The 26,769-nt window shown below is 42.2% G+C and overlaps 1 protein-coding gene and 1 long non-coding RNA gene across 5 annotated transcripts in view; one reads left to right on the top strand and one right to left on the bottom strand.

The window, feature by feature from the left end:
• The first annotated feature begins 11,838 nt into the window (after window positions 1-11,838).
• GRIK1 (glutamate ionotropic receptor kainate type subunit 1) overlaps window positions 11,839-26,769 on the top strand; it is a 155,669-nt gene continuing 140,738 nt past the window's right edge. For all 4 annotated transcript variants that reach the window (XM_081003532.1, XM_081003529.1, XM_081003533.1 and 1 more), the window contains exon 1: window positions 11,839-13,132. In XM_081003532.1, coding sequence (XP_080859658.1) covers window positions 13,009-13,132 — 124 coding nt within the window. In that variant the 5' untranslated portion in view covers window positions 11,839-13,008. The remainder of the gene's footprint in view (window positions 13,133-26,769) is intronic.
• Window positions 22,692-26,769, bottom strand: part of LOC308476135 — a 159,645-nt gene continuing 155,567 nt past the window's right edge. The window contains exon 4 of the long non-coding RNA XR_013985743.1: window positions 22,692-22,727. This is a non-coding gene — a long non-coding RNA (uncharacterized lncRNA). The remainder of the gene's footprint in view (window positions 22,728-26,769) is intronic.

The following is a 26,769-nucleotide window of genomic DNA, read 5'->3' as shown; positions in this document are numbered from 1 at the left end:
CTCCAGATGTTTCTGGACTCCTTTCATCCCTGCCCACTGGGCCATGGTGTTTGGGACCATTGGGATTTGGAGGCCAACTTTGCATGGAGAGCCACAAGCTCCCAGCCCTGCTGCTCTGCATTCTTTCCCCTTCTGGCAGTGTTCTCCAAGAGCACCGAATACATGATCTGGGAGCAGAACAGTTTCCTCAAGCAAGGAATGAATTCAAGGAAAATAAACTTGGGGAATTAAACTTCAGTGTGCCTAACTAGTGAATGATAAATATTTTGCACTGTCCCTTAGGTAATCACAAATACTTGTTTAAAACCATAAAAACATTTAGAACCTTTTCCTTTGCAGGAGGAATTTATTTTAGCTGACAGAGTAAAGCCATCTCTCATCTCCGGTGCTAATACAGCATGTAGTTCGTGACCTTTTCTAAGGGAGAAAATGTTTTGCCCGTATTCCCTTTCATACTATAGCAGAAAGTAATGAGTTCTGGGTTGCTTTACAAGTTCTTCACGTAATGTAAGAGTGCCTCTGTAGCCATGAAAAGACAGCTGCTTTATTGCAATAACACAGAGATTCGAAGGGAAGCGTCTTAGGGTTTTCCACACTGCAGAGTGCTGCAGCATAAGAACTGCAGGCAGTTGGTTCAAGGGACTTCTTGCACCAAATTCCTCTCTTACCATGAACACGGTTTTACTGTAGAATAAAAGTATGCACTTGATGGGGAAATGGAATTGTGAAATCATGCTGCTTATTTTACATATAAGTTAATGCTTCCTTTTAAATAATTTTTAAACAGATAAACAGTGACTATCTAATGGCTGTTTAAAATCAGTTCCAGCTGGAAGATAGGCAGTGCAATTCTATTGATCTTTATTCAGCAATAAAATGTTTTACATGCAGCAATGTGCTCCTGAGTAAGCAGAGTTGCACCACTGCAACCCTAAGCTTGCTTATTCAGAATTAATCCTTTTCCAAATGCAAAAAGGAATAGGAATGATGATGTGTAGTAGTAATACTTTTAATTTGTACACCACTTTTCTACACAGATGTACCTGAAGTGACTCATAACCAAGAGCAGAAATACAGTCTTCATATTAGCACAATACACTTACAGAACAGTTAAAGAAATCCACCCAAGCATGCATATGTATAACCTCATAAAATAAGCCACAATCCTTCCTGGAGGAGCATTCCTGCCTGGAATGAAAAGGATATCTGCAATCCAAGGTAAAGCCCCAAACCGCAGTGCCAATACAACAAATTCTCTAAAACTGCTTTCTGAATATAATGAACTTGACATAAATATTAAAACTCAGGGCATACTTTCAGCTTCCTTGTGCTGCAAAGGCAGGCTGCAAACAAGGTCTGACTATGCAGAAGACCATGTCAAGAATAATATCGGCTGTAGGGATAAAATAAGAAAACCTTGTGTGAGTAAAGTCTGAACAAATCATGAGAAGCAAATATGCATTTGGGGCACACAGCCTCCTAATATGCCCTTGTCAACAAACTGTCGTGGTAGGTCATATCCAAGGTCTGTTCCAAGTGGGCTGAATAGAGAGGAAGGTTGGTACAAATTAGTCAGAGGTCATCTTCTTAGATGCAACCCGGTTGCAATAATGATTTTATCTTAAAGCTCATGAGCAAACCATTATCTACCAACCTAACCAAGGATTGTAGTGATGGGGAACCAGGATTGTAAAACATTTTGTATGCTAACAATTTTTTTTAAAAAAAATCCGTTAATCTCTTCCTATATGTTCCCTAGGTCACATATCTTTATATCTACCACTGTGATCTATTAACCTGTGTTTATGGGTGGGTGGTTTTGATCTTTCTTTAGCATTCCGGTCCAAAGGCCTGGCACCCTGCCAAAGAACAGAAATACCATAATATAGTGGTGAAGAAAAATTATGCTGTAACATTTTTCTCCTTCAAATCAATGATGTGTAAATCTATAGTCTCTAAGATGCTAAACAGATATATGGTGCAACCGTACTTGGAATACCATGTAGCGTTCTGGTCTTCTCACCTCGAAAATATTATTGTAGAACTAGAAAAGATTCAGAAGCAGGTGCCCAAAATGACCGAGGGGGTGGGACCAGCACTATCGGAAGTCCAAAGTGTTCTGGCCCACTTCCAGCTCTTGAGGCTCCTAGCCATAATAAAAATAAGAATGACAGCAGCTGAAAGCAAAAGAAGGCACCGAAAACAGAGCAAGACGTATAAATACATGCATTGTTGTGTTTTCTAACTGAGAAATAGCTTTGCTATTTCCAGGAATGAGAACGCTTGCTTAGATTTTAACGTTTGCTGAATCCAGGGATCAGAGGGGTCTGGCATAAAGCTTACACTCCAAACTCATAATACAGTTTAACCTGATAAGATGTTTAAAAATATTTCTTCCTGTCTAATATTACCAATGTTGCCAACACCCACAATTTCATTTTAAAACATGGCATAGCTTTGGACTGGGTGTCAAGCTTATTACATCCAAAGGGATGCTGAACCCTCCTTCCTTCCTGCCTTTCTGCAGCGTGGTGTAGTGGTTAAGAGCAGTGGACTCGTAATCTGGTGAACCGGGTTCGCGTCTCCACTCCTCCACATGCAGCTGCTGGGTGACCTTGGGCCAGTCACACTTCTTTGAAGTCTCTTAGCCTCACTCACCTCACAGAGTGTTTGTTGTGGGGGAGGAAGGGAAAAGGAGATTGTTAGCCACTTTGAGACTCCTTAAGGTAGTGATAAAGCGGGATATCAAATCCAAACTCCTCCTCCTCTTCTTCTTCCTTCCCTTTGCTCTTTAACTTCTTTTCTTAAAACTGGGCTGGAAGAACAGTACCTGGGATAACAATCCAGGTAATTTCAGTCAGGGAAGCTCCAGGTGCCTAATCCATACACTGATTTGGGAATACAATTTAGACACCACCCCATTCCCACTACTACACTTACCTTATACAGCACAGCCGGGCTGGGGGAGCTGTGTCCCTCCAGACAACACTAGACTACAAATCCCATAATCTCTGCCCATATACTGGTTGGAGCTGAGGGGCGTTGGAAGTACAAAAACACCCGCAGGATTCACAGGTTCCCTGTCCCTTTCACAGGGAAATATTATTTCAGATATCAGTTTTCCAGCTGAGGAGAATAAAGATGCCACCATTTCCCCTTGCTATTATTTGAAACACTCAATTATTAGTACTTTTTCACCTCACGCCAAAATGTCAAATTCAGAACCAGGTGTGGAGCTTATGTTACCTAAGGTGAGAAAAACACCACCTGAACCAACATGGGAAGATCAGGAATTGGTGCTATTCAACATTACACAGAAAGTCTGTAGCAGTCCAAGGGATTAAAAATAACTGTGTTGATTGATTTCTCACTTTTGCAAAGGCATTTTTTATTGCTAAAAACACTGCATTATGTATCATAGTCACAGTGGAGGAACTTGACCTATATCAAATGGATTGTTTCAATTATCTGCACTTCAAGATAATTAAGAATCACAAGAAGTCCAAAGTGATCTATGGGGAAGGCTGGCAGTGCACTTGACAACATTACTAGAGATACGGTCGACCTTCCCTGACCTCAAGTTTGATCCATGTACCTAACAATAAGCACGAGGGCAGAAAATGGCTCAAATTTTTCTCCATCCCAGCTATCAGACAGTATTCTTAAGCATCCATTTTCAGTTGATGGCAATGCTGGCAACTAACTTCCAGACGTATTCACAATACAGCAAAAACAAGCTATCCTGACTGAGATATATTATCCTGTCTCATTTTGTGCAGAAAACACAATGAAGTGTTTCTATAGGATCAAATAACAAGATTGTCATCAGCTAGCTGCAATGAATGCATTCATGCAGCAACACAACAGAGTGGACAGAATGTGAATTAATCCAAAGTCAAGGATAAAACAAAACAAACAACAGAGCTGAAGTCTGTGTGGCCCATTTATCAATCCATATACTACTAATTTTATCTGTTTCTATTTGGGGGGGGGGGATCAGATGAAGAATGAAAAAACTAGGTATTGTGAGCATAGCTGTCAACTGTTCCCTTTTTTTTTAAGGGAAATTCCCTTATTCCGAATAGGATTCCTTGCAAGAAAGGGGAAAAGTTGACAGCTATGATTGTGAGACGAGGTTAAGGGAAGCTGCTTGCTTTAAAGAATTGTTTCATTGGGATATATTTATTTATTTCAAATGTACCTCATTGTTCTTCCAAGAAGCTCAAACCAGTGTGTGAACAGGTGTATCTACTTCCCCATTTTTAAAAATCACAATCCTGTGAAGTCAGTTAGGCTGAGAGATAGCAACAGGCAACGTTATGGTTGCTTGAGGATTTGATGCCCAGCCCTCCCTGCACCTAGTTTAACACTCTAACCATTACATATTGTTGGCTCATCAGGAATCACAAACACAACAAGCATAGAAGCTCTTGAACTAGTTAGCAGATTGATACAAGTTCTATCTCTCAATTCGAGTTGCAGGTTTGAGATAGTGGAGTTGGGGAAGGGAGTGGCACCGACAGCATCCTTTACATAACCGTGCCCCTGCTGCCTAGATATGCCTCCTACACAGCTGGTTTTTACACATTGCTCCATCCTGCCCTTCATCACATTTTTGCTACTCTGACTGCTTGCACCCACTGACTTGAGTGTCTCTCTTCTCTGGCTGCACTGCACCATAGTCATTCCTTCCCCTTTGAACCAGTTGATTGTTTGGCTGCTGGCTTTGGTCTGCCCTGACTACACTCCCACTCTTGTGATCTTGAAAGGATTCCACAGTTGCTGGTGAGGGGTTTTGGCTTTGCTTCTTGCCTCTAGGATGGGTTTCTCAGCTGCTTGCCACTAGCAGTCTCAGACTTTATCTTGCTCCCCCTCCCAGATCTTGGCTTAGATTGTACAACTTCGTATAACTGCAAGAATCCAAACTGCCAATGATGTTGACTCATTAGTCATGACAAAATGTAATTTATGAAGCTTGGGTTTTGAAGGGAAAAAAATAACCATATATTATTCCATACATATCTAATTCAGACATAGCTGAGAAGTAATTCTATAGAAAAACAGATTTCTTTCTTTCTTTCTTTCTTTCTTCTTTCTTTCTTTCGGCACTGAGGGGTGGGGAAAGAATAGTGGGTTGGCTCCCAAACACTGTTAATGTAATAACATTTGCGGCCAGTAATAATTTTTTTTTAAACTCAGTATGCATTGGCAATAAATTAGAATTGCTGGGTTGGGGCCAGAAGATTGTGTATGTTTCTAAGAAGTGGGGTGGATTTTAAGAAGTCTGGAAAGCATTGGAATCTGAGGGGAAACTGTTTAGAATCATATATTGATTCTAGTTACAGATGGGTAGCCGTGTTGGTCTGCCATAGTCGAAGTAAAAAAATTCCTTCCTGTAGCACCTTAAAGACCAACTAAGTTAGTTCTTGGTATAAGCTTTCGTGTGCATGCACACTTCTTCAGATACGTATCTGAAGAAGTGTGCATGCACACGAAAGCTTATACCAAGAACTAACTTAGTTGGTCTTTAAGGTGCTACAGGAAGGAATATTGATTCTAAACGAGGTACAAAGGACAGAGTGGATGTGTATACAAGATACTAAATTAATCTTGAGGAGAGGAGAGAAGAAGTATAAGGAGAAATCAATAATAAGTGAATATATAAAGATAATGCTGAAAGATAAGTTACAGGTAGGTAGCCGTGTTGGTCTGCTGTAGTTGAAACAAAATAAAAAAACTCCTTCCAGTAGCACCTTAGAGAAAGCTCATACCAATAACAAACTTAGTTGGTCTCTAAGGTGCTACTGGAAGGAAATTTTTTTATTTTGCTGAAAGATAAGTTTAACAAGGAAGGTTGCTAAAAGTTCAGTGTTTTAGGACATTGTGAGCCAAACCTGTAATGCCCACAACAGAAATACTCTAGATCAATTTAAAGTAAATGTTACACTTCCCATCATAAATATTTTTAATTGATTTGCTTGTTGTATCGTTTCAACAGTTCAATAGCTCAGTTAAACATTGTGTCCAGTAATGTTGCAGTGATGTGGCTTTTGCTTTGGTGAGCTATATTCTAAGCATTTAGAAGCTGGTTCAACACACTTTATTTTGGGCTGTTTGTTTTCTTTTCTTTCTTAGAAACAATACATCCCCCCCAACAGATATTGAAAGGTGATATTTTTGTATTAATAAGCATGTCGTTGTTCACAATAGGCTGCAGGTCACTGAGAAGTTTGAGAGTTTTCTGCTGGGAATTATAAGTGACAAGTAGTGTCCTGCAATTTTCTCTTCTAGGTCTGTCATGTAGATGATGGTTCCTGAATATCAGTCTGGCCCTGTTGATTTTCTCTTTCACTTTGTTGAGTAGGTATTGTAGCCTGAGGAATGCCTGACATGAATTCTTCAGCTGTGAATGTCTGTCTCATTAGCCTGAACAGATGCACTCAGGATCGCTCCAGTAGCAGTCCTACATCAAAGCTACAGGGATAAAGTTTATAATGTAGGACATATAAATAGCCTTCATTTGACTACATAATAGGCCAAGTTGCAGTAGCAATTTTGGCATGACTTAAAATAACAATAGAAACACATTTTAAGCAACCTAAAATAATTGGTTGCGTTGTTGCAAGTAAGCTCCCATTTCTAAAATAAACGGACATTACTAATAGGCATAACATTTATGTGTGTTCATTTGGGTCCAGTTCAAATTGATTAAATATTTTTTGGCTTCAAACCAATGCACAGTAACCTCAGAGCTAAGTAGGACTTCTGAGTAGACCTGTGCAGGATTGTGCTGCTAATTAATCAATGCATTCCATTCAAATATGTTTGCATATTTTATTTGCATATTACCAAAACTTCAGTGGCCGAATTCAGAGGCTGCACTACATATGCCCATGGGCGGACATGTCCAGTGAGATTTTTTTATGTTTTCCTTTAGGCAGAAGATCCCCGTGTTGTTTCAGTAGCTACTTATGAAAGCCTCTGCAGTTCCAAAAATTATGATGAGCCATGCAACATGGGGGCTGCTGTTAAAAAAACAAAACGCAAAGCACCTTTGGAGATGTGGAAATAATGGTGCAATTATTTGGACTGTTGGCAATACAAGTGCCTTTATTGAGGTATAAAAGGAAGTATAAGGAGAGGGCTACAGCTCAGTGATAGACCATCTGCACTGCATGCTGAAGGTCCCAGGTTCTGTTCTGAGCATCTCCAGGTATGACTGAAGGAGATCCCTGTCTAAAAACCTGGTGAGCCACTGCCAGTTATTGAAGACAATACTGAGCAAAGTGGACCAGTGTCTGACTTGGCATAAGGCAGCTCCCTATGATCCTAAATAACTTCCAGTTTAACAAACAAGATGGCTACGCATTGTTAGAAGGAGACACTGTCTTAATTCCCCTCCTTTAATTTGCTATTATGATAACACACTAGAACCAAAGTAGCTAAAGCAAGCGTGCCCTTAACTCACAACCCAATTGATTACAACCTGTCCCCACAAATTAAAATTGTCCCCCAGCAATTAACTGATCAATTTAGTTGATTAAGCTACTAATGAAAAGCTGCAGCCCTGGGAAAAAGGGCTTTTGTTTGGTGCTGCTCGCAGGGGAGCCATGTTTGCAAGCATCAGTCGAGACATAGATTTGTCTGGACTGATCACACAGAGAGTCTCCCTGCCAGTGCTACACATGCCTGGCAACCACTACTGCGAAGGCTCTGCATGAAGTTGGCTGGTTCCACATTGTAAGCAGCCTGCAAGCATTGTGGTTTTGCCATGGAGTGCCTTTGGAGCTTAGAACATTCTCAAGGTATTCCAATGCATTTTACTAATGCACGGAATTAAATATTGGCAGTGCAATGAATGAGTAAGCAAATGTGGCAGCCAGCCTGCTCTGAACAACATCTCACATGCAAAAGGCTCTGGGCACTGAAATCTGCTTGACACAGAAAGGGAGCACTGGCCAGAAAAGAGCTGGGATTTCCTCTTGACTCTTGTTTGTTTCATTTGAGGGTACGTCAGGATGCTGGCCAGAGAAAGGCAACAGGGAACATGATTTGGATATGAACTGAAACCTAGGCTGGTACTTCAGACAATGCAGTCCTCCAAGTGCACTGAAATATAGTGTGCCACTGAATACTAATTCAAGAACTGATGTGAATTCTGAACTGTTGACTCAAGAGGTCCAGAGGCTAAAAATATCCAGGAGAGCCATAATGATAAGAACGGATGACATTCTCTTTTAAAACAAATTTGCAAATATTGCCTGTACCTTTCACACACAGTCTGTTTTGATTTACAGTGTGTTTTCTACCCCCTGCCATAACAAAGCCAGTACTTAAAAGTTAAGCAAGACTTATGCCTAAGGTTACTGTCAGTAAAATTTTAAATCCTCACATCATCCTTAATTGGTACAGCCTAGCATAGTAATACAGTTTAAACCCTAATCAAAGCCTTTTTGTAGCATTTGAATAGTCTAGTGTTTACTTTTGAAAATTTATATCATACATGAATTCAATAGCTGGCAGTAACAAATCTCCTATGTTTTGTTATGCTTGTTCATTTTCTTGTACTTTGCTTCCTGTGTGAAAAAGCATTTACATGATTTTTTAGGAGTAAAATAAGTTACTAGTACAGCCGGTGCATTTTCCATTTCAATTTTGTAATTTTCTGCTTGAGAAACATTGCCTTATGTCAATGAAGTGGATAGTATGGTGACTGACTTTTAAATTGATACTTGTTCATGCATCCCCATTATGAATCAAGTCAGGAGAGCAGTGGAAATAAAACTTGTTAATCATCATTCAGTCATATTCTGTCAGTGGAGACGACAAGATATTGGCGGGCCTCACATGAATGCTGCTGCCTTTGATTCATATTTTCATGGAATTCACAGGTAAATTCCTTGCAAAGTGCTTGTAAATTATGTTTTTAAATGCTGCGTTGCAGGGAACTGATCGTGGCAGGCCAGAACTCCCCACATCTTGGAGCCCGATTTGTATCTTATATTTTCAGTCTCCAGTAAGCCAATTCTGAATAAACCCTGCTCATTAGGAAATCTATAGTTGCACGAGGATTGCTTTGGTAGTCAGTCCTCCATGGAGAACATATAGGGACTCACTGCAACTAGAATAAATCTGGCCTCTGAGATGCAATCCAGACCATAGCTTGCCACAAGCTGAAAACAGGTGCACTCCAGAAGGTTACTAGTGGATTCAGGAGGTTACCACTAATGTGGTTGTGAAAAAGGGTAACTGCTTTGCCCACTGGAAACCCAAGCCATGGTTTGGCCTGTGTGGGAATGCCAAGCAGCAGCAGGCAAAATGCGGTGGAGGCTTGAGATGAGCACCGAACCCCATAGTGGCCTTTGACTTCAAACCTATCCATTCTTAAGGAAATCAGCTCTGAGTGCTCACTGGAAGGACAGATCGTGAAGCTGAGGCTCCAGTACTTTGGCCACCTCATGAGAAGAGAAGACTCCCTGGAAAAGACCCTGATGTTGGGAAAGATGGAGGGCACAAGGAGAAGGGAATGACAGAGGACGAGATGGTTGGACAGTGTTCTCGAAGCTACCAGCATGAGTTTGACCAAACTGCGGGAGGCAGTGGAAGACAGGAGTGCCTGGCGTGCTCTGGTCCATGGGGTCACGAAGAGTCGGACACGACTAAACAACAAAACCGTCCATCCAGGGGCACAGCCCCAACCACCTCAGCCAGCCCCTCACCTGCCTGTCATCTTACTTACATGCAGTCTAGGAAGCATAGGAGCCGACTCCCAGAGCCTAAAGTTCCTTTGCCCCCCCCCCATAAAATATTTGTGGAGGCTGCACCTCCCCAAAGGTGATGGGCGTTCCCATTCAAATGGTGTGTACCACATCTTGTGATTGATTGCATGGGGTGGGGCTTACCTGCACCCCCATATTTTGCAAGTTGGTACCCCTGCCTGCCAGCTTCCTCGGTCTCCCCGTTGCTACTTGTAGCAAGGAGGTGGCTCTGCCTGTCATTGACTGTCGCTCAACCTCCCGTTGGCCAATCGTCTAGCATGGCCACTTGTAGTTCCTGGCAATGAACAGGGTCCCATAGGCTTTCAAAAAAAGGTTGCACGCTGGATATGAGGTGTTGGTGGATGAAGTGGATCGTGGGAAAGTCGTCTCTGGACTCCCCCTCCCCCCAAGCAGGAGCGATGAAGTCATCTGCAGGTGCACCTGGACCACTGATGGACTGTCCTTACTCTGGCAAGTGAAAATAAAAAAAATCCTTCCAGTAGCACCTTTAAGACCAACTAAGTTAGTTCTTGGTATGAGCTTTCGTGTGCAAGCACACTTCTTCAGATACACTGAAACAGAAGTTGCCAGATCCTTCTATATAGTGAGAAGGTGGGGAGGGGTATTACTCAGAAGGGTGGTGGGAATGGGAGATTGGCAGATAGCTGGGATGAGCCTGCTGACGACTCTTAACGACTGTAATGGGTCTTACAGGAAAAGGCAAGGGGTGAGAAGGTGAGAAATGGCTTAGTCATGTATAATGGGATAAGAATCCAATGTCTTTGTTCAAACCAGGTTTCTCCATGGTTTTAAGTTTGGTAATGAGTTGCAATTCAGCAGCTTCTCTTTCCAGTCTATTTCTGAAATTCCTTTGTAGTAAAACAGCTACTTTGAGATCTTGTATAGAATGTCCTGGGAGATTAAAGTGTTCTCCTACTGGTTTCTCTGTTTTGTGATTCTTGATGTCAGATTTATGTCCATTTATTCTTTGGCGTAAGGTTTGGCCTGTTTGTCCAATATAGAGAGCTGAAGGACACTGTTGGCATTTGATGCCATACACAATGTTAGATGATGAGCAATTGAATAATCCCGAGATGGTATGTGTGATGTTGTTGGGGCCAGTAATGGTGTTGTCCGGGTGTATGTGGCAGCAAAGTTGGCATCTGGGTTTATTGCAGGCTCTGGTGCCAGTGTCCGTGTTAAGTCTGGTTGTAGTATTATTGTGGGTTAGGAGTTGTTTAAGATTGGGTGGCTGTCTGTAGGCAATTAAAGGTCTTCCTCCCAGAGCTTGAGAAAGAGAACTGTCATTGTCCAGGAGAGGTTGTAGATCTCTGATGATGCGTTGAACTGTTTTAACTTGGGAGCTGTATGTGATGACTAGAGGTGTTCTGTTATTTTCTTTTTTGGGTCTGTCTTGCAGCAAGTTCTCTCTGGGTATAAGTCTGGCTCTGTTGATCTGTTGTCTAACTTCATCTGCTGGGTATTTTAGTTCTGAAAAGGTTTGCTGTAGATCTCTTAGGTGAGAGTCTCTGTCTGTAGAATTGGAACAGATGCGGCTGTAACGTAGTGCCTGGCTATATACAATGGACTGTTTGGTATGTTTGGGATGGTAGCTAGAGGCATGTAGATATGTTTGTCGGTCAGTTGGTTTACGGTATAAGGTGGTGTCCATGCGCCCATCCTGTATTTTTATAGTAGTGTCCAAAAAATGTATTTCTTGCATAGATTGATTCATTGTAAGGTTGATTGTGGGGTGAAAATCATTAAATTTCTGGTGAAAGGTGTCCAGGGTCTGTTGACCATGTGTCCAGATGATAAAAATATCGTCAATGTATCGCAGATACAAGAGAGGTAAGTGGCAAGTGAATGAGCCTTTCAGGTTTTCACTGTGATCGCGACATACCAGCGTAAGGGAAGCAATAAAGTGAAGCCCATCACAATTCTATAGCTGGGTTCAGGCCATACTTTTCAAGCACCTGGCTCCCCCTCCCAATCATGACTCGCAGCTGATCCCTATCTAAATGTATCAACGCAGCCCCTGCAGCTTTATTGAGGGCGTGGCTGCAGGCTCTGAGCCATTTACACCCCGGGAAGCTTGCTGGGCTGAGTAAAGTCAGTAACCCTCGGCGAGGGAGAGTTTTTAGTCTCGCTGCTTAGCCCCGCAACCTCTAAGCTGCGTTTCCGAATCGGGTTGAGCCTGCCATTAGCGGCGAGCGAAAGGCACTCTGCGTATGCTCAGCGGCGCTGTCTCCTCCGATCTCCGCATGCCCCGAGCTGAGTCTTAGCAGCGGCCCCCGAGGGACCCCGGCTCCGTATAGACGTTCAGTATTTAATTCGGTAGAAGGCGGCGACGAAGGGGCAGGAGAGACCTGCCAAGCGGGCGGGCCGGAGAGGAGAGCTGCGCCGTCTGACGTCACCAAAGGATTTTCGTTCACTTTCCGTCCAATTGATCGGCTTGGAGTTGACAGTGTCCCCTTTAATGAGCCCCGAGAGCGGCGCCGGCCAATGCGGAGAGGAGCTTGGCCGGGATCATCAGGCGGCGAGCAGAGACTCAATCAATGCTGGAGCGAAGGCGCCCAAAGTAGTTTAGTTTGTGCGGGGAAAGAAAGAGAGCGAGAGAGACGGAGAGAGAGAGGCAGGCGCGCGCGGAGAAGCTGCGCCTCGGTCCCCGCTCCCATCTGCTGGAGATCCGCCTCGGCCAGGGGACCTTCCCGTTTCCCCTCCCGCTCCGGCCCGGATCTTTCCCCCGCTCGCGCGCCTTTTCTGCCGAGGGACACTTTGGCACTTGGCGGCAGGGCTCATGAGGGAGCCGCGTCGCCGGCCATTTCGAGCGGCAACTTTCCAACCTCACCAACCGCTTCGCTGATCTCTGGGAGGAAATCTTCCTTCCCCACCACACACACACTTAGCACCCCCGACGGCTGTTGGATGCAGAGGGGTAGCGTGATGGACTAAAAGGGGGAGAAAGTGGGGGGTGGGAGACGACGGGAGGGATCGTAGTGGATCCCCTCAAGCAGCAAGATCGGCAGATCTTCATGGTGTAAATACAACCCCCCCACACACGCCGCGATCCGACCCCCTGCACCCCGCAAGCATCCACCACGCCGCTCCTTACCAGGATGAAACAAAACCCCGAGCAAGAATGAGGGATCGCGATCCTGCCCGAGTGGGAGCAGCAGCTTCTGCATGAGGGGCGAGCAGAAGCGGGGCCGAGAGGCTGAAGCATGAATCCAGGCGAGGAGTGAAGAAGATGGAGAGACCCCTTTGCTGCGAGCCGAGGCACTCCGCGATGGAGGCCGGCGCAGGACTCTTCTTCCTCCTGCTCTACCTTTGCCTAGGCGTCCCCCAGACTTCCCAGCAAGTGCTCCGGATCGGTGAGTGCCGGGCGAGAGGGGGGCGGGGGCCCGGAACGGCGGGGCTGGTGTGTGCATTTGTTTTATATAGGGGAAATCTGCCTTGCTGGCTTTTATGCACGAAATACCCCCCCCCTTTTTTTTAAATAACAAATCGCACGCACAGGGATGAAAATGGGGTTAGGCATCCCCGCCCCATAACCACGCTGTGAGAAAAATCAGCCGGCAGTAATTCTTCTATGCATGTATTTCTCTCTGTGTGTGTATATATATGTGTGTGTGTGTGTCTATATTCTTCACATGACTTGGAAAGCTTGACTTGTTACCTGCTGAAGCGCTTGTCTAGGTCCGCAGTGTGCGGTGGTGACTGGGCACACTCGTAGCCCCGGGCTGCTGAGAGGCTGGCTGGCTGGCTGCAGTGCACGCAACTGACCTCTTGCCTCCCCCCCTCCCCACTCTGGTCGGTCCCTGTTCCTTGGGAGGTGTTTGTGTCGTCTATGGATTGCCTCCTGGCTTTCTTTCTCTTTCCTCGTGTTTCTTGGATCAGTAGCACTCTCCCCCACTTTTCCAAATGCAGCTACTCAGAAGGTCTGAGAAATAGACAGAACGAGCAAAAGAAGTTTGGTTGGTTGTGTGCGCGTGTGTGGGGTTTCTTAAGGTGAGTTGCACTCTTCAGCACTCAGCCCTGAAAAAGGAACGGTTTTGCTCCGCTTTAGGGTTCCCTTTTCAGGTTATCTTTGGTTTGGAAACCACTCCGTATGGATTTCTACCCCCACCCCTTGCATTTGCAAGAATGGAACAGTAAAGGGTTAATTTCCCTGCCCCCCTCACTCTTAGAATTCCAAGTGTTTGTGTGGAAGTGTGTTTATGTGTATGGGAGCAAGTAGGTTAGAGGATGTTAGTTTACATTAATTCTGAGTCAACTATGTTCTGGTGGTTCCATTCAGTCTAACTCGCTTGAACCGATGGTGTTGAAGTGCTCATACTTCACATCAAGTTCTTTTGGGTGTCAAACTAAGGAAATGTTGGCGGCTTCTCCCTATTTAACAAAGCACAACCTTGAATAAAAGATACAGCATTTAAAACACTTGCTGACAGGGCATTTGAAGCTAGTGTGGTTATTCTTTGTAAAAAAATAATGGCACCCAAGAAACAGTGTGACTTGATGACTTCAAGGAGCAAGCCAGAAAGTGTTTCTTTGAATCTGAACGAAGAGTTGGAGCTAAAAATTGTACAGTATTGTTGATCCATTGGCGTGATGGTGTGTCACAGTTCTTTCCCCCACACTGATACTGATTACTTGGCAGAAATACACCACAAAGGCTGCACATGTGTGCAGTTTACTGGAGAGAGAATTAAAGGGAAAACTTTGCTCCATGGAAACCAGGCAAAGTTCAGAGGAAGTGTTTCTTCCCACAGTGGGCTTCTTGTGTCAGTCAAGTGAGACAGTGAATACCAAGTATCAAAAGAAACGGAAGCAGACACTGGGGAAAAGCAACAAGAAGAATACATGACTCAAGCAGGATTCCCAAACATGTTTCTTTTTGCTGACTGAACTTGCCTAGCGAAGTGGCTAACAGATGCATGTTAAGTTTGTCCGTTAACCAGGAAACTTTGAGACTATCTCAGAGATTTAATGCTTTGTAACTGTGAAGAAAGGCCTATTAAATGGAAAGGAATTCAGTTATATCCATAGGCATATGGCTGTATAATTTGAATTAAGCTCCAGGAAAAATTGTTCTCATGCTGATAGGATCTCTCTCCTACAAAACAGGCAAGATGTTCCTTGCAAGTCAAGTGGGACTTGACGATGCTGAGTATTTCATATATTTCTTTTGTGAGTACGTAACAGTTTTTTGTATAGGAAAATGCCTATATCTCCTCCAGTCTGAATAGTGCTTTAAAACATAAGAGCACAGTGCAGTAGCAATATAATAAAGGGGGAAAATGCTGCAGGGACATATGCATTAAAAATTAAAAGCAGCAATAATCCTCATACAGCCATGCTTCTGTGAACCTCTGAGACCTCTGGGTATAGGGCGGTATATAAATTCAATAAATAAGAATAAGAATGTTTCTGAGATCAGCCATGGGAAACTGTCCACACTAGACATGCAAATATAAATAATGGAAAGAGCCCCATAATATGCCAAAGGGTTATCTTGGGTGTTGTTCCTGAAAGGCCTTCACTTGCATCCTATCTAACCTTGATCCTGAGAACTCATATGCACTCTACCTACATGAATAATCCTTGTAAAGTCAATGAGCTCCCCTTTGTGATTAAATGGAAGCTTGATGCGTAATGGGAATATGTTCAACAGTGTCTGAGCTGCTTTAGAGAATGCACATCAAGAGGGGCTTAGGATGCAATCTCGGAACTAGTTACACTTAATTATTGCACTGAAATTGTTGTGGAAACTATATCAGATTATGGAAGATGAAAATGGCAGCCCAGCAGCCCTAATTCAGCTTAAATTGCTGTGCTGCATCTGAAGCCTGATTTCATTCTTAAGGAGCATTCTTAGCTTGCTAGCTGGAAAATCTGTCCTTTTTTCGTGTAGTAATGCACAATTAACACTGACCCTTATGGCTTCTATAGGGCTATATTGTGCAAGAAGGCAGAAAAGGGCTCTGTGTTCTTCCTGTTCTTCTTCTATCCACTCAAGAATGATACAAAGACCCTGCTATGGCTCATCTGTGCTACACAGAAATTATGGGAGAAACACTGGAACATGAACCCTTGTAGCAACTTAAGTTAGGGTCCCAGAGTTGCACTAACTCTTCTGATGTAGCACTAAAGTAAGGAGCTATCAGGATGATAGCTTGAATCTCTGCACTCCAGAACCTAGAAAGAAGCATGGACATAATACAAAACCATAGTTTAGTGTTGCATCACAAGCTTGCTCCCCCATTCCTTCTTGCTCTTCAGTGTGGCTGTGAAAAGAGGATGGGAAACGTCCACTTCCATTTACAACTATACGTAATTTGCTTTGTCCATATAAGAACAAACTCTGGTTGTTTTAAAGCATGATTTGTCCAAGCAAACTGAGAGCAAACAATAGTTTCCGATCCTGGCTTCAGATAAACTAGGGATGGGAAACCTATAGCCCACCAGATGTTGTTGTGCTCTAACTCCCATCAGCTCCATCCAGCATGTCCAATAGTCAATGATGATGATTTGTTGTACAGCAGCATCTGCAGGGATGAGCCATAGTGAAAACTAACCAAATTCCCAGTTAAAATAAAATGATAATCAGCAGTTGGTTGAAAACAGAAGCAGATGCTTATAATCTCTTCTTGGCCAGATCAGATGAAGAGTGCTGAGTGGGGGTTTGGGGTAGGGAATATACTGTACTTGTGTACCTCACTAAAAGGTATATTGTGCCGAATTTCTCAAGACTGTACACCACAGCATGACATCATATGGTTAGTAACTTAGCAGGAATTAGTCTACTATAGGAGTACTTTGCTGTTAAGGTATGAAAACTGACAGCATTAACAGATGGGAACATCTTCCTCCTCAAACTGACAAGGGGAATATCAAAGAGTGAGCTTCATAGCTTCCATTTCCCCTCATATGATGAATTCTTGTGAGTCTGTCCTATTGTATTTCTTACGAAGGGATATCTCTTCCTGTTCTTTGACACATGGCAGAGCAGGCTTCAGTGCAGAAACTGTCCATACATTCAACAATTGATTGTTGTTCCATTTATCTGCATCATCTTGAACCAAAGTACTTATTCCCAAATACTGTAAGTTTTTAAAAACTGCAAACAAACAAAGGTAGAGCAAGCATTGCTGCAATTGGGTTTCAGTTGGTGGAAGGTGTATTAGCTGCACTTCCAATGTAGCAATTTTGACCATGCTGCTATTGCCATGTCATTATTACTTATTAGAATCTGGTCTTGGCTTTTAACTTCAGGAGCTGGTTTTGAATTGTCTGCACCCATGAAAAGATACAGCTGCATGCTTTGATTCTGTCCTAGAAAAAATATTTTCTTTTTATCTTTATTTTCTTATTACACTGAAAATATATGTTCTCCTGTCTATATTGATTAATAAATCTCTTCTTATTTAAGTGAGTCTGTTTTCTGCCAGAATCCACTTAGCAGGATTTGCTAAAGATTGCAATTATGTCTATTGCTTGGTTAAGCTCCTGGGAAAGTGTTCATTTGGGAATGTGGTGTGGAAAGGAATTGAAAGGCATGCAGCACAATGCTGTGCATGTTTAATCTAAAGTAAGTCCCTATGTGTTCATAGGTTCAATCCTAGGTTCATTGAGACTTACAGAGTGACAGGGATAACACTCAGCAATAAGGCAAAGATCTGCAATCTGAATTAATTACTACCAGTTGATGACATCAGGGCCATGTTGGTGTGAAATAAATAACCTCTGAGGATATTGACATTATTCAAAGTTTTTGTATGGTGAGTTTAGTATTGGAGTTAAAACTGGGATCAGTGTTCAAGTTACCAATGACACCTGGGTGTTCAGGGCTAAAGTGAGGAATAAGCAGCCTCCAAAACAGCTCATACATTTGCATCATGTCTACATGCCTTATTTTACCACTAGAACCTATGGTACCACTAGAACCTACACAAAGCACCTGTGAGTGCTTTGATGACTCACCATTGTACCAACCAGGCAGAGGGCCTTCTCGGCAGTGGCACCCTTCCTGCGGAACACCCTCCCACCAGATGTCGGGGAGATAAGGAATTAAACAACTTTTAGAAAATATCTGAAGGGAGCCGTGTTCAGGGAAGTTTTTAATGTCTGACATTTTATTATTTTTTCTCTATTGCTAGAAGCCACCCAGAGTGGCTGGGGAAACCCAGCCAGATGGGCGGGGTATAAACAATACAAATAACAATAATTTCACAAATGCCTTTTGGCAGGTGCTTATGACATCATAGAGAGCACTAATAACTTATCCCCTCCACATACTACATCCTCTCTAGGTATTCAGTATCAGACCTCATAGACTGGAGTTGGCAAACTCCATCCACAATCTAACCATGTTCATTTGAATGTCTGCAAAGGGCCCTGGATGTATGACTGTATGTATGTAGAGCTAGCTATACGTAACTAAGAACTCAGCAAATGGTTGCTTCTGTTTCCCTGAGGAGCCTGAGAGATGGGTGATTTGTCAACATCAGCAACTGAGCCACAGCTATGCAATGATTTCTACTCAAATCTCTTAATGTCCAGCTTTCTCTTATTCAACAAGACTGGCTCCATCAGTGTGGAAACTACTATTGACTTTAGTTGAATTGTACTTATACTGGTTAATATAAAAAAAAAACCTACTAAAGTGCAATTATTAAGGATGACTAACTTGAGAAAGAGGTTAAATTATATGAATATTGTCATAGGAGGTGGTGAGATCATGCAAAGTTCTTAAGGTAGTGTCAATTATTGTTCTTATCCTTGGTTTAATTTTTGGGAAATTTCATACCCATTTTTCCAAGCACTAAGTCAGTGCAGTATACACTGAATAAAAACTTCACGGAAATGAAAGGTTCAATTGTGTGATGCAGTCTCAAAGTACTATGCCCCCAATTTACTGGGAAGTTGTCTTGTACAAGCCCCATTGAAGGAATTTGTAAAACTCCCATTCATTTCAAAGACGACTGATGCAGGCAGCTTCTTCTGAAAACCTTACTGAAATGGAAGAAAATTGCACTGGAATAGAGGATCAGAGACTTACTTCCTCTATACATAAAGAATGAACTGGCTTTTTGACAATATAACATTTTGATTTCAGTGGGTTGCTGACTTTATGATTTCCAAGAACATGTTACAAAAGCCTTTCCTTTGATGTATGTGCTCGCAATGCTCTCCACAGTAATAGCAGAAATGTTATCTTTATATGCACACACACTCATGTGTATTACAAAAAAAGAGACCAAGTTCATGAACCCAATACATTTGATTTGATATCCAAGAATTTTCATTTTCTGTAGTGAGAAAAACATCAAGACTTTATAAAACAGTTCATGAGGCTTTGATGAGATTAACTAGTGGATGATACAACCTGACCCCTCAAAGTGGAAATGTACATGCAGAGCTCATGTCACAGAGCTCCAGCTGTTGCGGTCTTTGGATAAGAAGATGTCCACCGTAGTCCCCTTGTCTGAGTGGGGCCACTCTTTCATCTCTCTGTCATCACTGTTCATCAACTTGCCCTCTCCATTGGCCTCCATCTGTAGAGCTGTCCAAAAGCAGAGGACAAGATGGGTGGAAGCAATTCCTCCTCTGTTCGCTTCTCACTTGTTTAGAAGGGCCAGATGAATCAGTAGTGATAGGAAGGATATTGTACAATACATCAAAAACAAAATAAGCAAGAAAATACAATTAAAAACCATGCAGCATCTAGCACAACATATTACAATTGCTAGAGCAGGGAGAAAAACCATTAAGTGGTCCACCAAGATGCTCAGCAGTTTTCAAGGCATGTTTGAGAACTAGGTGAACAGAGCATCCTTGAAAGGGGCTGGCTGGCACCCTGAACAGGAACACTCCCCTCTGCCATATAACATTTTTTGCAGGCCCAACTTTACTACAACGACGTTCACTCTTGCGCTTTTTCGCTGATTAATGCCAACATGTTAATCAATCTTGCAAGAGGCATCTTATTACGGTTTTATATATGTGTGTGAGAATTAGTGCCTTTATCATTACCGTCTTAAAACCCATGGTTACAAAAATATATTTACACCAGATAAATAAAAGGCAAATGTCCTGAAAATATAGTAAACACATATATTTATCAGTTATGTGAATTGATACTGATTGATAGCTTTGCTTGTACCAAAATGCAAACATCCGTTTAGCCAAATGAGGATATGATGATGCAGGGATTAGAAAACGCCTGCTGCATCACATTTGATTATTCTAGAATATCTGCTTTTGAATGAACAGGAAGAAAAATGCCACATTCTTTTGAAATCCATATGCAATCAAAGAGCTATGTTTTTCATTTTCAGACAAAAAGTGGCAATCTGAGTTTTATATTCCAGAGTCCGTCACCTGCAGGTTAATTGTGTTGTAATGTGTTTAATTTACAACATCTTCACTTAAATTACAAACCTGTTACAAAAGCCCATTGACTGACTATTACAGTTGGAAGATGAATAGTCATGTGACCAACAGCTTCCATTGAGATTCTGTGTAACCACTGTAAAAGAAATACATTTTGTTATCAGCCACATATACTCCAGTCCAACAGACAAAGTGGTATTCTCTATGGAGCAAGTATGACTGCACACTTGCACTCCTCAGTTTCAGAAGCTGCTGCAGTTCTTGCAGGAGGAAGTTCTCCTGTTTGCCTACCACTGGAAGAGAGCCTGGAGATGGCTATTTGTACCACGCCCACGCTGGGGTGCCCATCTGAAGGACTCAGTTTGGAATCTTGCCTTCACCTTTGTTTGGGTACAACAGTATATCTTTCTCCTGTGTAGATTAGGTTACCTCATGTGGAATTCCAGCAGTCAGAAATTGAACCCCCGTCCTCTGAAATATGTTGTTCACATGTGTTCTATTTTAGACTCCATAATATACAGCTGGGCAATGCATTTAAGAGGGAAACCCCAAATCTTATTGTTTTAAAGTCAGATCACCAGCTGTTGTGATGCTCACCTGTAGGTAGGCTAGAAAACCAGCAGTGTAAGGTGCAACTAAGGCACTAGTCTCCAGGTCTGGTTCCTTAGGGGAATCTACTATGCAGAGAAAAGAGAGAAGAGGGTATCGGCTGGGCATGCAAGATGCAAACAAACTGTTGCCCTGGCAAACCCAAGTTTGACATGGAAGATTTTATCACCCTTTCAGGTCAGGAAAAAACTCCTTTTGTTGGAAGAATTAATATGGAGTCTGAGACAACTTAATAAATGCTGGGCAGCTCTGAGTGGCTTGGCACCAGGACAAGGGAACATAGAACCAGAGGTTCAAGTCTCTAGCCCCAGAGACTCCTGTAACTGTTGTTATGGATCACCCTGATCACCCTGAATATAAATAGAAACGACATTTTTATTTAAAATGTATGTACACAGCCCTTCATTCTATTCAGAATTTCAAGGCACGGTCTCATCTATTTAGTAGTAGTAGTATTAACCTCAATTTTTATCCTGGCCTTCCAAAGGAGGCAGTTGTGCAACACCATAAATAAAGCAATATTTTTAAAAATGGAATTAAACACTAAAAACATATTTTCATTATATATACATAGTTGCTGAGCATACCAATTGCCTGGATGCAGAGAAATGCTTTCAGGTAACATATAAATGATGGCAGTATGGGGGACAGCATCACTTCAGTAGGGAGGGAATTTCATAATCAGGATGCTGCCTTTTGTGGGTTGTTGCTCTCTGGGCCCATCCTACCACCAAAGTTGGGTTAAACATAATAGGAAAGTGAGGGGTGCAGGTGAAGAGCCCTCCTAAGTACTTTAAAGCATGTGCTAGCAATATGCTTGGATAAACAAAAATGTTTTAGCCTGGCGTAGAAAAGCTTCCAGTGTGTGAAACCAGGTGAGCCTTTAGCAGGGATGGAGACCTCTGGATGGGTGGGTGGATGGATGGAGACAACTCCTAACACCCTGGACCACTGGCTATGCTGACTGGGGATGACTGGAACTGGGAGGGAGCTACACTCCACTCCTGCTTTATAGAATACATTTGTCTTGGCTATTCTTGAGCTTTGGTTCTAGCTGCTGAGGGCTATGTGAAATTCTATGATGGGCTTCAAAAAGTTGGTTGGGACACTGGCTCCCTCTGTTGCTCCTTCCCACATGCTGCTACCTTACATAACACTGATGTGAATTACATATCGGCTAAAGCTGAGTGCCAATGGACACTACAGCTTCAGCATAATGGTGAAGAGGCAACTCCCATATGCTACTATTGAAAGCTTGCAGTGAAATTGTGTGCTCTGCTGCCAGTGTGCATAGGATTAGACTTTAAAAGCCACACTATATCAAATATTTTCCAGAGTGGATAACTGCTACATTAATAGTTAGCTTGTCTAGTTATTTTTCAATTTTGGTTTGCTTTTCTGATTCTTACTGTGGCTACTAGTCACTTCAGGGGATTAGAATAATATTCATCTCTGATATTTTCTATGCAACTATCCGGAAGCTGGCAAAACTGGAAAGGTCTTCATTTGCAACTGTTCCTGTTTCTTATAATTTGAATATGGTGCCTGACATTCTTTCATTACCTGCACTTTAGATCAGTTCACATAATATTTAGTCATCTTCCACTTATTTATATAACTTTTTAAAAAGTTGGTCTCAAAGCGGTTGATAGAAAAAAGAAAATAAATATAGTAATAGCACAATGGTGGATGGAAGGCTTAATGTTTACTAAGTATTGACTCTTGATATAAAAGCTTTTTTTATTGCATTGTCAGAAAAATTAGCACAGCAGCTGAAGCTTTGTGGAGGAAAGGCAGAATCAGAGTCCATTCTGGCAGTTTGGTGGGACATTGTCGCTTATGTGACTAAAAACAGATGTACCCATTATGCCCCTGCTCAATAGGAGTCTTTCTGCAAAACCTCTGTTCCTCCTAGTTTATCTGACATGCTCTTTCTTTCCTCCTTTCCTCTGCTAGTCTGAGTACCTGAAAAGACAAAGGAGACAATTGATTTGATGGTGGGGTTTGTTGTTGCTTTGTTCTTTTCCTTTGTTGCACTGTATTCTTATTGTCTGCAAATGATTTTTTTTTTTTTACCACAATAACCACAATACATAATAAAAGAAATTATATCACCACTATGTAATAGTGACAAGCACGGCCAAAACATCCAGGTAAAAGCCCTCTCTTTTGTCCAAGACTCTTATAGTCACCCCAGCCCTCAGCTCACTGGAAATATCAACCCTAACTAAAAGAGAAAGCAAAACCACCACAAGGAATTTCAGATAGCCTACCTTCCAAAAACAAAGACTCTTCTTTCACCAGAGTCCCATGTCCTGAGCCAAGAAAGGTCACTCATTATCATGTACATTAGTTCCTGTTCCCTCATGAATCTCCTCTTTCCCCCCAGCAAATTCTGTAATGCTGGGCGATCACAGCAGCTCCCATGATCATGGCAGCAGCCTCTCAGCCAACACAAGGATGGCTGGCTTAACTGAGCAAGCATACCAACCGGCAGCGGAGGCCCATGGTGTTTTTCCACTTGAGATGAAATGGGAATGCACAATGATCCATGATCATCCATTCTGTCCACAGGTCCCCCACTTCTGCTGGAATGCCACCCCTTTCACCAATCTTGCTGAGAGCCAGGGCAGTTCGGAACCTGTCGTGCACAGGAACAGCCCCTCTCATGAAACTCAGTGAGAGCTGGGGCACTCCAGAAGATGGAAGCAGTGGGGAAGGCAGGGCTTCTACCACCTGAGGTGGGTGCTTCACCCTGTCTCATCAGTGGGCTGGCTCTACCAACTAGTTCCATGATTTGGTGTAGGCTCACCCATCAGTACTGCTTAAATAATGTCTTGAGCCAGGTCCCAGGGCTGAGCTGAGGAACTGCTGCACGCTATTTTGTCTAATAGTTGTGTTTGGCCACATGAATATGTGTCCTCCTGCCCAGGTATATTCAGAACTGGCCATGAAGATGTATTGCAATAATAAGATACACTGGAAATGTTGGGTGAGAAATCAGGCCTCTGCTTTTCTCTCAGCTTTGTGCCAGCATGTAAACAGCATCCAACAATTTCTGGCTCTGACAGATTCCATGCTTTGCTATAGTTTCATAGCAGTCAATCAGAAGACTTGGTGCTTTAGGAAAGTCTGATGTGAGAGAGGTCTTTCTTCAGGTAATTTGCTTACTTGAGCTTGTAATTTTATTTCAGCATAAAAATGAATGAATCAAAGAATTGCCAAGATGTTATTCCTTGGAGGTTTGTGCCTTGCTCTGCTGTGGTATTGAAACATGGGTGAATTTCAGATTTATGCAAAAGGCAACCACTTAGATTCCAATTAAATCCAAATGGTCAGTAATTAGCTCTTGTTTTAAAGCCTCTCAGGAATTCTAAAAGAAACAATCTTCAGAAGGAGCAGCAATTAGGGAATGATGCTAGATTATGCTTAAATTCCTTTAAATTGCATTAAAACTTGAGTTCTTCCTGAAAGATAGAAACCATTTCAATAACTGGAAAATATATGGATAGGAACAAAATATATAATTGTTTGCAATGTGCATTCAGATTTATAAAAGATAATCTGAAGACTAAATGGCATACAGAACTGAACATTTCTTGTCCTCAGTGGCTCACGCTATCGTCAATGCCTTTGCTGCAACATGAAGGCACAAAGGTTTGTCCTGCAAGCTCCATAAGCCATTAATTAATGCACAACTAAATTCCTCACCTTACAAATGACTCGTATTAAATAAAGGTTGAAAACTGCCCAATTTATTGCCATTTCTACCCCAATTATTGACTGTATCATTCTCAGCTAAATGGAGTATACCTTTTAATCAATACAAGGCTCCATCTGCACAATACATTTAAAGCAGTATGGAGTCCCCATACTGGGATCCTGGGAACCATAGTTTGTGAAGCATGCTGACAGATGCTAGGAGACCCCCCCCCCCGTTTTGTTCACAGAGTTACAATTCCCAGAATTCCCTGGAATTAGAAATTGATTGTTAAAGCACTCTGGAATTATAGCCATGTGAGAGGGAATAGGCATCTCCTAACAGCGCTCAGCACCCTAAACATACTTCAGGTCCCAGAATTCTTTGGGGGAGCTATAACTATTTAAAGCGGTATGGAAATGCATAGCGTAGATAGGGCCAAAGTTGTTTGTGGCTTATTACTGCAGTGGCTGATGTGTTGCTTCTTTCAATATGTAACTATCCAAGTCCCGAGGTCATCAATGGAGACCCTTCTCCAAGTGCCCTTGCCACAAGAGAAAGGGGTTTCTTAGCAATGGCCATTGGGTTATGGAATGCCCTCCTCAGAGAGCTGGGTCAGGCACATACTGTACTATAATGTCCTTTCAGCTCCAGGCATTTCACACACCTTTTTAACCGCCATGCTTTTAATTTCCGGCATTGTGTGGCTGCTGCTTATGATCTTCGGTTTCCCTCTCTGATATTAAATTACCATTTTTACCATTGCTGCTGTGCATAGGAGGTTATTTATGTGGATTTTTAAATACTTTTATCATTTTTTGTATGCTGCCCAGAGTATGTATGCATGTGTGTGTATATATGTGCACACACACACACAAACATGCATATGTGCGCACAAATATATATGTGTGTTAACCTAAAGCAATGTGCCTGTGGTTTCCAGACAGTCACCAGCTTGAGCCTTCAGAGCATACCCTGGGTTCATATACCTATACATGCATGCAATATATCAATATATGTGTGATCTCTCTCTCTCTCTCTCTCTCTCTCTCTCTCTCTCTCTCTCTTTCTCTTTCTCCCTCCCTCCATCACAGGTTTTCCATATCATGCTTAGTGTCCCACTTCTGCAAATAATTTCACACACAATCAATACTGAAAACACTTCTCCTAATTTTCCCTACTCAAAGGGCAATTGTTTTCATCTCCCATGCCTGCTATAAAACTAAGTACATTCTGTTTATACTGGTGGAGGACAACCTCTTTGGTGTTTTCCCTCCCCTCTTCATTATGGACTATTTTGTACATACTGTTCAGTAATAAAGCTTAAATCTTTCCTCCCCTCCAAGTATTTTAAGCAACTGCCTTTAATCTTCTTTTCTCAGAAAGGCTTGATTTGACTGACTGGTCCAGAGATTGTTCAGCAGTTTAAAAAAAAATAAAAAAATCCTGTCCAAAGAACTGATTAGTTTTACTGCATAGCTTTGGATCTGTGACCTCGAAGTCCGGTTTGTCCTAGTTTATGGAGAGTTTATGATTTAGGAAAGGGAATGTTCCCGTTACCTTGCTTTTCTCTGCTGATGCAAATAAAACTTTACAGTAATAGAGTTGTTTAAAATCAAATGTTTTAAACAACGGGCTTATAAAAAATAATGACCAGATGCCTCTATAATTCATAAGTGATTGTATCAATTTGCCACTGAAGTGAATGGGAATTGTGCAAAAACACTCAGGTGAACAATGCAGCGAATAGTTGCTGCGTTGCTCCTTTGTGACTCTTGTTCATTTCACATGGAACAGTTCCCAGTGGACTGCATTCACTGTAGCTAGTATTTATTTTTTCTTTTTCTTTTTAAGTTGTGTGTGTATGAGTATGAATACTAAAGGAAAAACCCAACTGCTTGTATTTGCAGCCAGAAAATTATGGAGGGTGTAAGAACCTTTTCCTGTTTTTACTCTTGTTTCTGACAGTCTATCCAGAATTTAAAAGGAAGGGTTAAGCATGCAGTCAGCTCACTCCCATTGAAGTCAACAGGCTTTTAATGGGCTTGAGCTTCAAGTATCATACTATCCCTATCTTGTATGTTCTGACAATGGCCTTTAGAGGTTGATCAGTGTAGTTGTTCTTTTGCAGAACGGTGACTGTAGTGGAAGGGACTCCAGATCAAGAACCACTTCTCACATTATATCTTTTAGATGTACACCAAGTGTGTGCCTAAAAGTGTGAAGTATGAATATGGTAAACTTGCCTTGGAAAACATGTGCACTTTGTGGCAAACATACTTGTTTTGGGGCAATGCATAAAATGGC

Source organism: Podarcis pityusensis (genome assembly GCF_964106645.2).
Source record: "Podarcis pityusensis genome assembly, chromosome: 4".
Taxonomy (NCBI): Eukaryota; Metazoa; Chordata; class Lepidosauria; order Squamata; family Lacertidae; genus Podarcis; species Podarcis pityusensis.
Note: the sequence above shows the minus strand (reverse complement) of the source record. Positions and strands in the feature narration are given on the sequence as shown.